At 54.0% G+C, this 10784-nt stretch overlaps 1 protein-coding gene across 1 annotated transcript; it reads left to right on the top strand.

Annotated features, from left to right (window-relative positions):
* The first annotated feature begins 3115 nt into the window (after positions 1 to 3115).
* LOC119095874 (DNA-directed RNA polymerase III subunit RPC5-like) lies at positions 3116 to 10372 on the top strand. Its single transcript, XM_037218736.1, has 10 exons — positions 3116 to 3241; positions 3865 to 3966; positions 4455 to 4606; positions 5566 to 5759; positions 6141 to 6328; positions 6679 to 6886; positions 8018 to 8220; positions 8539 to 8702; positions 9573 to 9651; positions 10199 to 10372. The coding sequence occupies exons 1-10, from the start codon at positions 3182 to 3184 to the stop codon at positions 10370 to 10372; spliced, it is 1524 nt and encodes a 507-aa protein (XP_037074631.1). The 5' UTR covers positions 3116 to 3181.
* The last annotated feature ends 412 nt before the right edge of the window (positions 10373 to 10784 follow it).

The following is a 10784-nucleotide window of genomic DNA, read 5'->3' as shown; positions in this document are numbered from 1 at the left end:
TGATGATTCATGTGCTGAGGGCTGCCTAAACACCATGAATTGCACCCAGAGATCAGACACTAATCACATGTGAACAAGATACACTAATCCTGCTACTGCATACACAAGTTCCCAAGGAAATAATGATCTGACTGTGTGTGACAAGCAATACTAATTTGCTTGCAACACATCAAAATTATCCAGTGCAATTAATCATGTGTCACACATGGTTTATGACGGTACCTAATATTTTGTTAATGATCATTATCAGGGGCACTTGTCATGCTAACTACAGAACAACTATGGGAAGTTAAGGCACCATACCTTTTTGTCACCAAGCATGGGGTCACCCAATTCACCAAGTATTGTTGCCTCCAATTCATAGTTAACAAGAAGGGCTTTTTTCAGTGGGATGCACATCAATGCTTCCAGTTTTAACACGCTTTTTTAGGTACTTTGCATCCTCTGTTTGCATTGCTGTGCACTAAATCGAAATAGTAGCCAACATTATGGTTAGAAAACCCAACATGCCCAGCACACGAGCATGCAGTACCCCTTTGGCAGTAGGGGTATATGTAGTAAAGTAAATCAGAGTTGTGGTTAAGGGAGCTATAGTAACTTGAGCAAAAAACAAAAATATGTGGTTTATTCCATCCCTAAGTGAACTGCGCTGTGGGGCATTTGAAATGTCAGGAACATCAAGTAAGCAGTTTGACCTTCATAACAATTCTTAATATGCAATATGGGGCAGAGCATGTATGCTGAGAGGCTTCTTACTGTGTATTGATGGATTTTCAGTTACAAGCATAACCACGGCGGCCAAAGACGATCAACAAACAACTACTGATCTATGCTGTCTCTGATTGCCCTACCCCGGCCAGCTTTCAGCAATGTGGTGTATCGTATCCATAAGACAGTCATTTTCCAGCTACAAACACGGCATAATGCCTGCAGAGCTCCAGTAAACAAAAAGATGGCATACCAATTCACATAGAACGCAGACATTCAATGGACCACCGATATTCGATTAGGGGTCGGTCTCAGTTCGCACTGTTTGTTTTGTATGAGCAGGATTGGAGGACAAATGCTACGCGCATCTGCGTCACTTATACCTATTTGGAAACATGTGCGTCAGGCATGTAGTACATGTAAGACAGATATGCCGTGTGTATTACGAAAATATCGCGCAGCCTGTTTACTCGCAGGACGATTCTGAATCAATTGAGTTTTAATGTTGCTTGGGCTGGTCAGTAGTTCGGCCCTATGGAGCGTTGTAGTAGGTCGGCACGGTTGTATGTTTTGCACACTAGTATTGTAATTTGCCGGCACGCAATCCTTGGCAGGGACGTCTGTGGAGACGGCCAGGAGGTCTGAACAGCGGGTAGGTAATTTAGGCTGCAGCACCACCAACGACTGCAAGTAATGCACATGCTGACCGCGTCTGGCACAGCAGTGGCATTGTAGTAAAAATTTCACCTCGTGTAGTGTAGATATGAGCACCCCAAGGCTGATGCTGTCAGCACCAAGTTCAGCTCATCAAATTTTGATGGCTCAAATAATTGTGATGTTGGAAAGATTCTTTGAGCTTGAAATACTCTAAAAGCATTTTACTGTGAAAGAATAATTGAACAGGTCAGCCCAAATTGGCATAGCCTGAGTTTAGGGTGCACCAAAAATCAGCAGAATTTGGCCCTGCCTGAGTTTGGTATATGCAGGCATAACATTTAGCTCATCAATGTTGCAGTCATCTGGTGCAATGCATGGATTTTTTGCACAATGGGCACCACACAGCATGGTTGGAAACAGTATGGCAATAATTTCCATCTTGGGAACACTTTTTTTAGTTCACTGCACCAAATGTGTATTCTGATATTGAGAATGGATATGCTCTTCAGTAAGGCATCACTGCAAGGAGCCTGAGTGATGGTAACATATTTTGTGGTATCCTGGTATTTTATAATGGTATGAACTTTGAATTGATCTGAAATATTGATATTGCTCATGCCATTTGTTTCTTGAGAGAATTTGATGTCTGGTGATAGAAAGTAAGCTGGGTAGTTAGGCTACCATACAAATTGGTGTGGAGTTTGAATTAAGAATTATAATGTTAGAGAATTATGATGTTGAAAAGGCAATTTCAGATGAAAATGCCTTTAGCAAGTTTTCAGGGCAATATTAGATGAAAGATCGGCACAATCTGGTCTTGTCTGTGCTTGGCAAATGGGAGAGTGAGGCTCAGCACACCTGTGCTGGGTAGACATCCAGCACAGGTGATGGGCTGCCTGCAGGCTTGTATGTTGGTTGTGTGTGGTGACATATGGCACCAAGTCTAATTATAGAGATAGTGTTATTAAACCAGCATGTAACCAAGATGCGGTTGTTTCAATCCTTTTCTGGATACTGGTTTCCATTACCTAACCAGTTAAGACAAGAGTATTGAAGAGCAGTCAATGGTGGTTGCTCATTGAACAACACATATAGGTTTATGCATGTCTGATTGCTATAAGTGACATGTGTGGGCACTGAATGACCTACAGCATTCAAAGCATAAGTGACATGTGTTGTATTTCTGCTGAATTGTTAGCATATTAGTGAAATGACAATGATGGATAAAGGGAGAGGTGGGTTGAGGGGATGACAAATATTTTGGGAATTTGCTCAGGGATGACATATTGGCATGCAGTGGAAATATGATGGATTGTAAAGGGTCCAGATGTGGGCAATAAATGTGCAAGTATATCAGTAAAGCAGTTGGGGTTGATCATCTTTATGATATTCCCTGACCTCCAATAAATTCTTGCTACCACATAATGCTGGCATCAGCTGCAGGAAAAGATTAAGTGTTATGATGCCCATCTGACATATTAATTCCATTGTTTCACAAGTTAGTGTGATTGGTGGCTGTGGTGATTTGGTGTGCAGGTTCAAAAGATTCCATACATGTATGTGGCAAAAGGCCAGTCCATAGACATCTAATCTTGTGCTTCTACCCATTGCAATGTCTTTTTGTAGGACAGTTTTGTCATATGACTCCATTTGGTGGTCATGTTTGTCTGTGCACTGACATGCTGTTCATTATTGCAGGCTCAGTTCAAAAACTGTTTTGTATCTTGAGTGAACAGTCTGCGCAGCACCCTGGCCACCCTACTGTGTGAAGTGAATCACAAGTGTGTTGATAATTGTAAGGCCATAGATATTCACCATGCAGGCCCCTGTTATAAAAAAGGAAAAGGAAGATGAAGATGATGAAGTTGTCCAAGAGGTAAGACAAGCTTATAACAAAGCTGCGCAACAGTCACCCATTTAGATTTGTTAACTCTTGCACAGTGGTGGAAATGTGCTTGAGTTTGTGTATATTTAGATTCAAACCTTTAGATAGTGAGTTTAAAAAATATTTGGTCTGCAATAAGTATACAGATTTAATCTACAAAAGTTTAGCCTTCAATAGAACAGGTAGGAGATCAAATAAGGAATTATCAACTGTAAGGTCTGAGTCAACTTCCTGGTGTGAAAACCAACCTGGCTGTGGTTTGTTAGATATTAATGTCCCTTGTCTGTAACATGACAGTGCAGTATCTGCTCTTACTTCCAAAATAAGAAATATGATATGGCATGCATGAATGTCCCAACTGTAAAATACAAGCTCTTGCAAACAAGTTGTGAAGTGCCTAAACCATACGTTACATCACAATGTTTGCTGGCCATCTAATCTTCATGTGTTGTATGCCTAACTATCTAAAGTGAAGTAGATGGTCTAAAAACCACGCAAAAGTGCCACTGTGCTAAATGCAATGAATGCAGTACGCCACAATTGAATCACATACTGAACTCACCCTTCTTGCTTGTACAATCTTCCCAACACGTGTGCCGTGATTGGACTTTCAGATGCCAGTGTATCTGTCTAAGGGGCTGCAGGAGAAGCTGTGGGTGCTCCAGTATCCAGTGCGGCCAGCCCACATGACGTACGACCATGCCCATTTCCTGGAGGTATGCCACATTCATTTTTGCATGTTGGGTCTCGGCATGTGGGCCTGTGCAGGACTACAGCCCTCTGCATCGACTGCACCAGGCCTCTACATCAGCTGCTACCCTTATGTGAGCTGGTGGGATATTTTTAACAGATAGCAGCGTACCTTTTCTGTATCTAGTATGCACCTAGGGCTGCTAGGTAGTGAGCGTGCTTAACCTAGCAGCCCTGTGTTCGGCCTCCAGCCATGTTCACGCCCCATCCGATTTTTCCTTGGCGTTGCTGGGATTTGATCCCGGGTGTTTTCGCCACGAGCCCAGCGCTCTACCACTAAGCTAACAGACAAGGATTGCCTTCCGGCGGACTTGTGATGCGGGAGCCCGAGACGGGCTCTAGCGCTTGCGTGCGTGTGTGACTGTCTGTGCCGGAGCGGCGGGCGGGACGGTTCGCGGTGTCAGCGGCCGCGGCGGCATCACGGAAGCTGACGCCTGCGTCTGCCCGGCTGCAGGCCAAGCTGAAGCCGGAGCAGCACCAGCTGAAGCTGTCGCTGGAGATCAACACGGCCAGCGCCAGCTACGAGACCAGCAAGGGCGAGCAGATAGCCCTCAATGTCGATGGCACGCGACTGACGCGTGATCATAACGACCTCTTCTACGGCGGGTTAGTCGGCCTGCAGCCAGGCGTGCCACGTGCCCCGCCGCGTGTCCCGCTGTGTCGCGCCGCGTACCGTCGTGTCACGTCGCTCTCCGCCGTGTCACGATGCGTCCTGTCGTGTAACGCCGCGTCCTGTCGTGTCACGCCGCGTCCCGTCGTGTCACGCCGCGTCCCGTCGTGTCACGCCGCGTCCCGTCGTGTCACGCCGCGTCCCGTTGTGTCCCGCCGCGTACCGCTGTGTCACGCTGCAGGTCGCCGTGTCCCGTCGTGTCCCGCCGCCCAGGGTGTGTTCACGCCCTGAGCGGCAGCGACCCGGTGCCCCATCTTTATCATGACAATGTGACAATGTGACGCGGTGACGTGGACTGCCACGTAGGTTACGGCACACTGGTTGGTTTGGTGATTTGGTTTTTAAGGGCGCGTCAGCATCGCGGCCATTTTTGGTTACGGCACACTGATTGAATGGTGTTCTACCACTTCCGTCAGAACACGGTGTGAAATGGTGTTTCCGCCAGGAAATGTGCTCACACTAACTGAAGCGTCTTTGTGAGATTTGCCATTTAGGTGGACTCCATTGTCTCCTCTACTGATAAGACAGTAGTATTAGCCTTATTCCTCTGAGAAAAAACAGGAGAATGTAGATGTAGTTGACTGATATTTCGCCAACATGTCCTTATCGAAATATCAACCTAACTTTATCCCCGTTATCCCGTTGTTTCCGAGGAATAAGGCTAGTGCTAGTGTCTTATCTATGTGAATAATGTTCCTCGCTAATGTCCTCAGCAACTTACGTAGTCGTCTCTACTGCGCCAAGCGCGTATTTGACCCCATCTTGATTGGCCGACGTGCGGGGCTTGCTGGCTTCGTTCCGTGCGTCCCCGTGATGGCCGCGCCATGCCCCGGCCGTGCCCCCCCCCCTCCCTGCCCCCTTCCCCGCCGTGACGCGGCGCCGTCCGCCCGGCCAGCTCCGTGATGGACCGTCAGACGCTGTCCTCCACGCTGGTGACGCCGTGCTCGCGCCGCTACTGCCTGGGCGTGGTGTCGGACGGCGAGCTCCACCTGTCGCCCGTCGACGCCGTCGTGGCGCTGCGCCCCAGCTTCGACTACCTGGACCGCGGCGACAAGAAGGGCCGCCAGGAGGCGCGCGAACTCGGCGAAGGTGTGTCGGCGTCATTCCTGCTGTTATCGTCGATGTTTTCGCTGCGATATGTGTTGAATTACTCAATTACACAGCAAATCGGTGTGCTATCGCACTGCTGTCAGTATTAGGGAGTGAGTGTCGGGGGTGTGGGTAGCGCAGTATGGTTGGGCGGCGTGTCTGGGAAATCAGCGGTACGGGATCGATTCCCCGCGGTGCCAACCCTTTGTCGGGGTGAGAGGCAGGCGGCGTCAGTCAGCCTCAGCTGCTGAATGCATGGTAAAGCCGCAACGACAAAAAACGGCAATGCGTCAGAGTCTGGGGTCTCTGCGCGCGTGTGTGAGAGAGAGAGAGGGGGGCGGCGTGTCGTCTACACCCGGCTCGTCGGCCCTCGTCCCTCAGATGTGTCGGGTGACGAGGACGAGCCGGACGGGCCCAGCACGGAGCGTGTGACGGTCAAGTTTGCTCGGCCCGAGCCCGACCGCATCAAGCAGGCTCGCGAGCGCTCCTACCAGTACCTCAAGCGCAAGCAGGACGAGCAGCCCTGGGTGCCCACCACTGTGCACAAGCGCTCCAGCGCCAGCAGTGAGGTGGGCTGCCACCGCCCGCCGCGCTCCGGCACACGAGACGTGTGCGCGCGCGCCGGGTGGCGGGGGTGGCGGGGTCGGGGGTGGTGGCCTCTGACGATCTCGGGTGTGGTCGACATTTGCCAGAATTGTTTGGGTTGGACAATAAGGTATTTGGGCGGTGTTTCGGATGTGGAAGTCATGCTGTTTGGGACATTGCTTGTCAACGTCTGTGCCGCAATGACAGATTGTACAGTATGAAAATTGTTTGATTGCACGGTGTGAAAATTGTCATTACATAATGAGATGGCGGGCAGAGCTGCGCACGTATCACCTCATGGTCTTGTATCGATGCGATCGTCTTCTTCCGCTAGACGGAGTGGCAAAAGCTGCTCTGCTCGCGGACGGACGACCTTTCCCTGGCGGCCACCATGGACCAGGGCGAGTACAAGCAGCGCCTGCTCCCAGAGCCATCTGTTGAAGACATTACCAAGCGTGGTTTACAGAATGAACAGCAGATGTCGCTGCGCTCACTGCGCGGCCTGCCACTTGCCGAACAGATTCGTGCGCTGATGATAAGGCGTAAGTGGTTTTCGTTGGCTGTCGTAATGACATCGTTAAGCTGGATATCTTATGTTTTGTTACAATTCGTAAGGAACCCAAGATCGCGTCTTCTTCGATTCTTGTTCCGGCGTGCCACCGAGTTTTTTTTTACTAAGATCGTGTTGGACTGCTTAGAAACCTTTTTGCAGCCAGCCCTCTTGTAGAAGTAAAATCGCGCTGCTGGCAGTAGTTATGTCTTTGAATGAAGCAATGGGCACAATGAGATTATGTCAGTTTTGAGCACTGTAGTTTGGATCGACAAGACAGCAGTAATAGCCCTATTCGTCGGAGAAAAACCAGGAGGATGGAGATATAGATCCTGGCTTTTCTCTGAGGAATAAGGCTATTGTTACTGTCTTACATATGTGAATAATGCTCCTCGCAAATGCACTGAACAACTTACGTAGTCTAGGTTGAAGAAATACTAGAGTTACGCATATACCAACGTTCTGAAGCTGGCAGGGCAAGCAGTGTGAGCGGTTCCCAGTCTTAGATTGATGACAGGTCGTCATCTCCATTTGTTGTTGAGCCTCCATTGGGGTATCGTGGCATGCACGTCTGTAAAGGGTACTTCGGTTTACGTCGTGGTCACCTGTATCATACCCACGACAAGTACGATCCAACCTGACTTTAACTGCTGCCTTCCCTTACTGCACGTCGGCACTTTACTCTCCCCACTCTTAACACTGTCCATCTCCATTTGCCATTGAAGATGTGCCAGTTCGGTGCTCCGCTGCCGCGTGTCCCCCGTCTCCGCTGGCAGTGGAGGTGCGCACGATCGGTGCGCTGCTGCTGCTGTGTGACCCCTCTCTCCGTTTGTATCTCCTCCATCTCGCCGTCGGCAGTGAAGGTGTGCCAGTTCGGCTCGCTGCTGCCGCTGCTGCCGCGTGGCCCCTCTCCCGTTTGTAACACCATCCCTCTCGCCACCGGCAGTAAAGGTGTGCCAGTTCGGCTCGCTGCTGCCGCTGCTGCCGCGTGGCCCCTCTCCCGTCTGTGACACCCTCCATCTCGCCGCCGACAGTGAAGGTGTGCCAGTTCGGCTCGCTGCTGCCGCTGCTGCCGCGTGGTCCCCTCTCCCGTCTGTAACACCATTCCTCTCGCCACCGGCAGTAAAGGTGTGCCAGTTCGGCTCGCTGCTGCCGCTGTTGCCGCGCGGCACGGCGCCCGGTGACGCGGTACGCGTGCTGCAGCAGACGGCCCAGCTGGTGCGGGGCCTCTGGGTGGTGCGCAGTGATGTGCTCTACCCCAAGGGCGGCCAGACGCCCCGCACCGGCGTCCCCAATGACCTGCTGGCCCGCGGACGTGACTACATGGTGAGCGTGGCCGGCCGGACGCCCGCCCGCGGCTGGCCGTTAGAGGTCCCCTGTGGCGGCGACCACGACGGCTCTCTCTGTCTGAGTCTGTAGCCGCTGGGTGCGGCTGCAGCTATCTGCCCCGGTGCGCGTGGCCACTGTCGCAGGACAGCGCGGCTGTGGCTGTTCCAAGTTATCAGTACCTGCGGGGCTGCCCTGTTTCACAAACACCCGCATCTGTGCCGCCCTCCTCGGGCCGCTGCTGTGGCGCCTCCCTCGGGCCGCCGTTGTGCCGCCTTTCACGGGCCGCAGCTGCAGCACCTCCCCTTGTGTCGACAGCTGTACCAGTTTACGCAGCGGACGTTCGTGGGCCGTGCGGAGCTGGCTGAGCAGATCCGCCTGCCGGCCGAGGACGTGCTGGACCTGCTGCAGCAGGTGGCAGAGCTGATGCCAGGCCGCGGATGGAGGATGCGGCTGAAGCCGGACCCGCACCACGAGCGCAGGTCAGTGCGCCGCCGCCCGCGGCGTGCACCCCGCCGGTCACGAGGTCCACCGCCGCCTCGGGCAGCTCGCCTCCGCCCGGGGCGCGCCCGCTGCCGGGCACAGGGTCACCGCCGCCTCGGGCAGCTCGCCTCCGCCCGGGGCGTGCACCCCGCCGGTCACGAGGTCACCGCCCGCCTCGGGCAGCTCGCCTCCGCCGGGGCGTGCACCCCGCCGGTCACGAGGTCACCGCCGCCTCGGGCAGCTCGCCTCCGCCCGGGGCGCGCCCGCTGCCGGGCACAGGGTCACCGCCGCCTCGGGCAGCGCCTGCTGTGTGCTGCGGCCGGCGCTTGCACACGTGGAAACGGCGGTGGGATCTGAGCCACGATTGGTGCTGTGAAACTGTACTTAGGCTGCGTGTACCGCGGTGCTAGCGCTAAAGGAGCAGCCGCGGGTGGGGGGAAGTTAAACTTTGGCTGCCGCCGCAGCCTCTCATGGTGAGTCATGTCTTGGAGAGGGGCGTTTGGCTCACCAAGCTCTCCATAGCCCTGTTCTTCAGATGTGAAGACCGGCGTGGTGCCAGGCCGGGCAGCGCTGTGTCTGTGTCTGGTCGCTGTATCTCTGTGGCCGCTGTGTCTGTCTGTGGCTGCTGTGTCTGTCTGTGGCCGCTGTGCCTGTCTGTGGTCGCCGTGTCTGTCTGTGGCCGCTGTGTCTGTCTCTGGCCGCCGTGTCTGTCTGTGGCCGCTGTGTCTGTCTGTGACCGCTGCGTCTGTGTGCGACTGCTGCGTCTGTCTGTGGCCGCCGTGTCTGTCTGTGGCCGCTGTGTCTGTCTGTTGCCGCTCTGTCTGTCTGCGGCCGCTGAGGCTCGGCCTGACCCCGCCCCTCCGTCGCAGCTTCCCGGACGTGGTGCAGCGCCAGCAGATGCTCTGGGAGGCGAAGCACCAGCAGCTGATGAAGGCGTTCCGGGAGAGTGTGAGTCAGGTTCCCCCCACCGGCACTGCTGTCGCGGCTTAGGCGACGTAATGTCGGCTTCATAACCAGGCATTTCGTGGCTGTTGCGACTCGCTCACCGCTCGTTGCGTGGGTACAGCAGGTGTCTAAGATGCGCGGCATCCTAAACACCGGTCGAGTACATCGGGACGATGGATGCGTAGCTGACTCGCGTTTTCAAAACCCGCGGTGGTGGGGTTGAGTTGCCTTTCCAAATGTACGGGAACCTGATGTAGTGTTTTTCGCTTAACTGCGCGCACTACCCTGACACGCCGAACCCTGCTTCAGCTGTGCGTGACGCGTGTTCAGTATGGTAGCGTTCCGCTTCGTGCTCCCTTGGCTTGCTTCTGGACGCGATACACCTCATGTGCCCATCCAAGCCTGCACGGGCAAAGCCGTGTCTGTCGTCAAAGCTCTGCCGATACCCACCCAAGCCCCAGCTCCCCGCGTTATATTTGCTGGATGTTGTAGTCCGTTTTGAGTTCAGCTGGGCGCCGCCCTGTGCTGACGCGGTGGGTGGTGTTGGCAGGGTCGGACCGAGGGCGCCGGGCCAGCCAAGCCGCGCCGCCGCCGCCAGCGCTCGCAGCGAGACTCCTTCAGCGCCTCGTCAGACAACGAGTCGAGCGGTGAGGCCGGCTCGCGCAAACAGAGGCGCAACTCGGGCGTGAAGGTGAAAACGGAGCCGGCCGAGGCCAAGAGCTAGCGGCGGCACGGTGGGAGGAGTGGGAGGGAGGGGGGGGGGGCCTGGGGTGGTCTGAGCTGACCGGAGCGGGGGGCGGGAGATCAGGAGCTGGCGAGAAGGGGTGGAAAATAGACGGAAGAAGTGAAGAAATGGACTATCGAATAAACTGAGATGCGGACACGTGAAGTGGTCATGCCGGACATGTCCGAGAGAACTGCGATCTGCCCAATGGGAGGCCTGAAGAGGAGGCCAACATCTGACGATGTGGCAGAGCGTGGGAGGTTGGAAACTGGCCCAAACCTGAGTACGGTCTGCCTGACCCGCTGGCGAGAGCTGATCCCACAGGCGTCTCCGGTAAGTCTGCACGGAGAGAGTGGCGACTCGAGCGTCTCCTAGTGTCCCGGCTGGTGACCCGTTTTCTGAGTCTGGGATG

Source organism: Pollicipes pollicipes, unplaced genomic scaffold (genome assembly GCF_011947565.3).
Source record: "Pollicipes pollicipes isolate AB1234 unplaced genomic scaffold, Ppol_2.1 Scaffold_4219;HRSCAF=4965_pilon_pilon_pilon, whole genome shotgun sequence".
Lineage (NCBI taxonomy): Eukaryota > Metazoa > Arthropoda > Thecostraca > Pollicipedomorpha > Pollicipedidae > Pollicipes > Pollicipes pollicipes.
The sequence above is the reverse complement of the archived record's forward strand: the minus strand, read 5'-3'. Positions and strand labels throughout refer to the sequence as shown.

What these genes read in the sequence shown, in the direction of transcription:
- LOC119095874 (XM_037218736.1), top strand. Translation starts at nt 3,182, where the DNA reads ATGCAGGCCCCTGTTATAAAAAAGGAAAAGGAAGATGAAGATGATGAA. An exon ending in AACGACCTCTTCTACGGCGG is followed by an intron (nt 4,607 to 5,565) that starts GTTAGTCGGCCT and finishes CCGCCCGGCCAG; the next exon opens with CTCCGTGATGGACCGTCAGA. An exon ending in GACCCGCACCACGAGCGCAG is followed by an intron (nt 8,703 to 9,572) that starts GTCAGTGCGCCG and finishes CCTCCGTCGCAG; the next exon opens with CTTCCCGGACGTGGTGCAGC.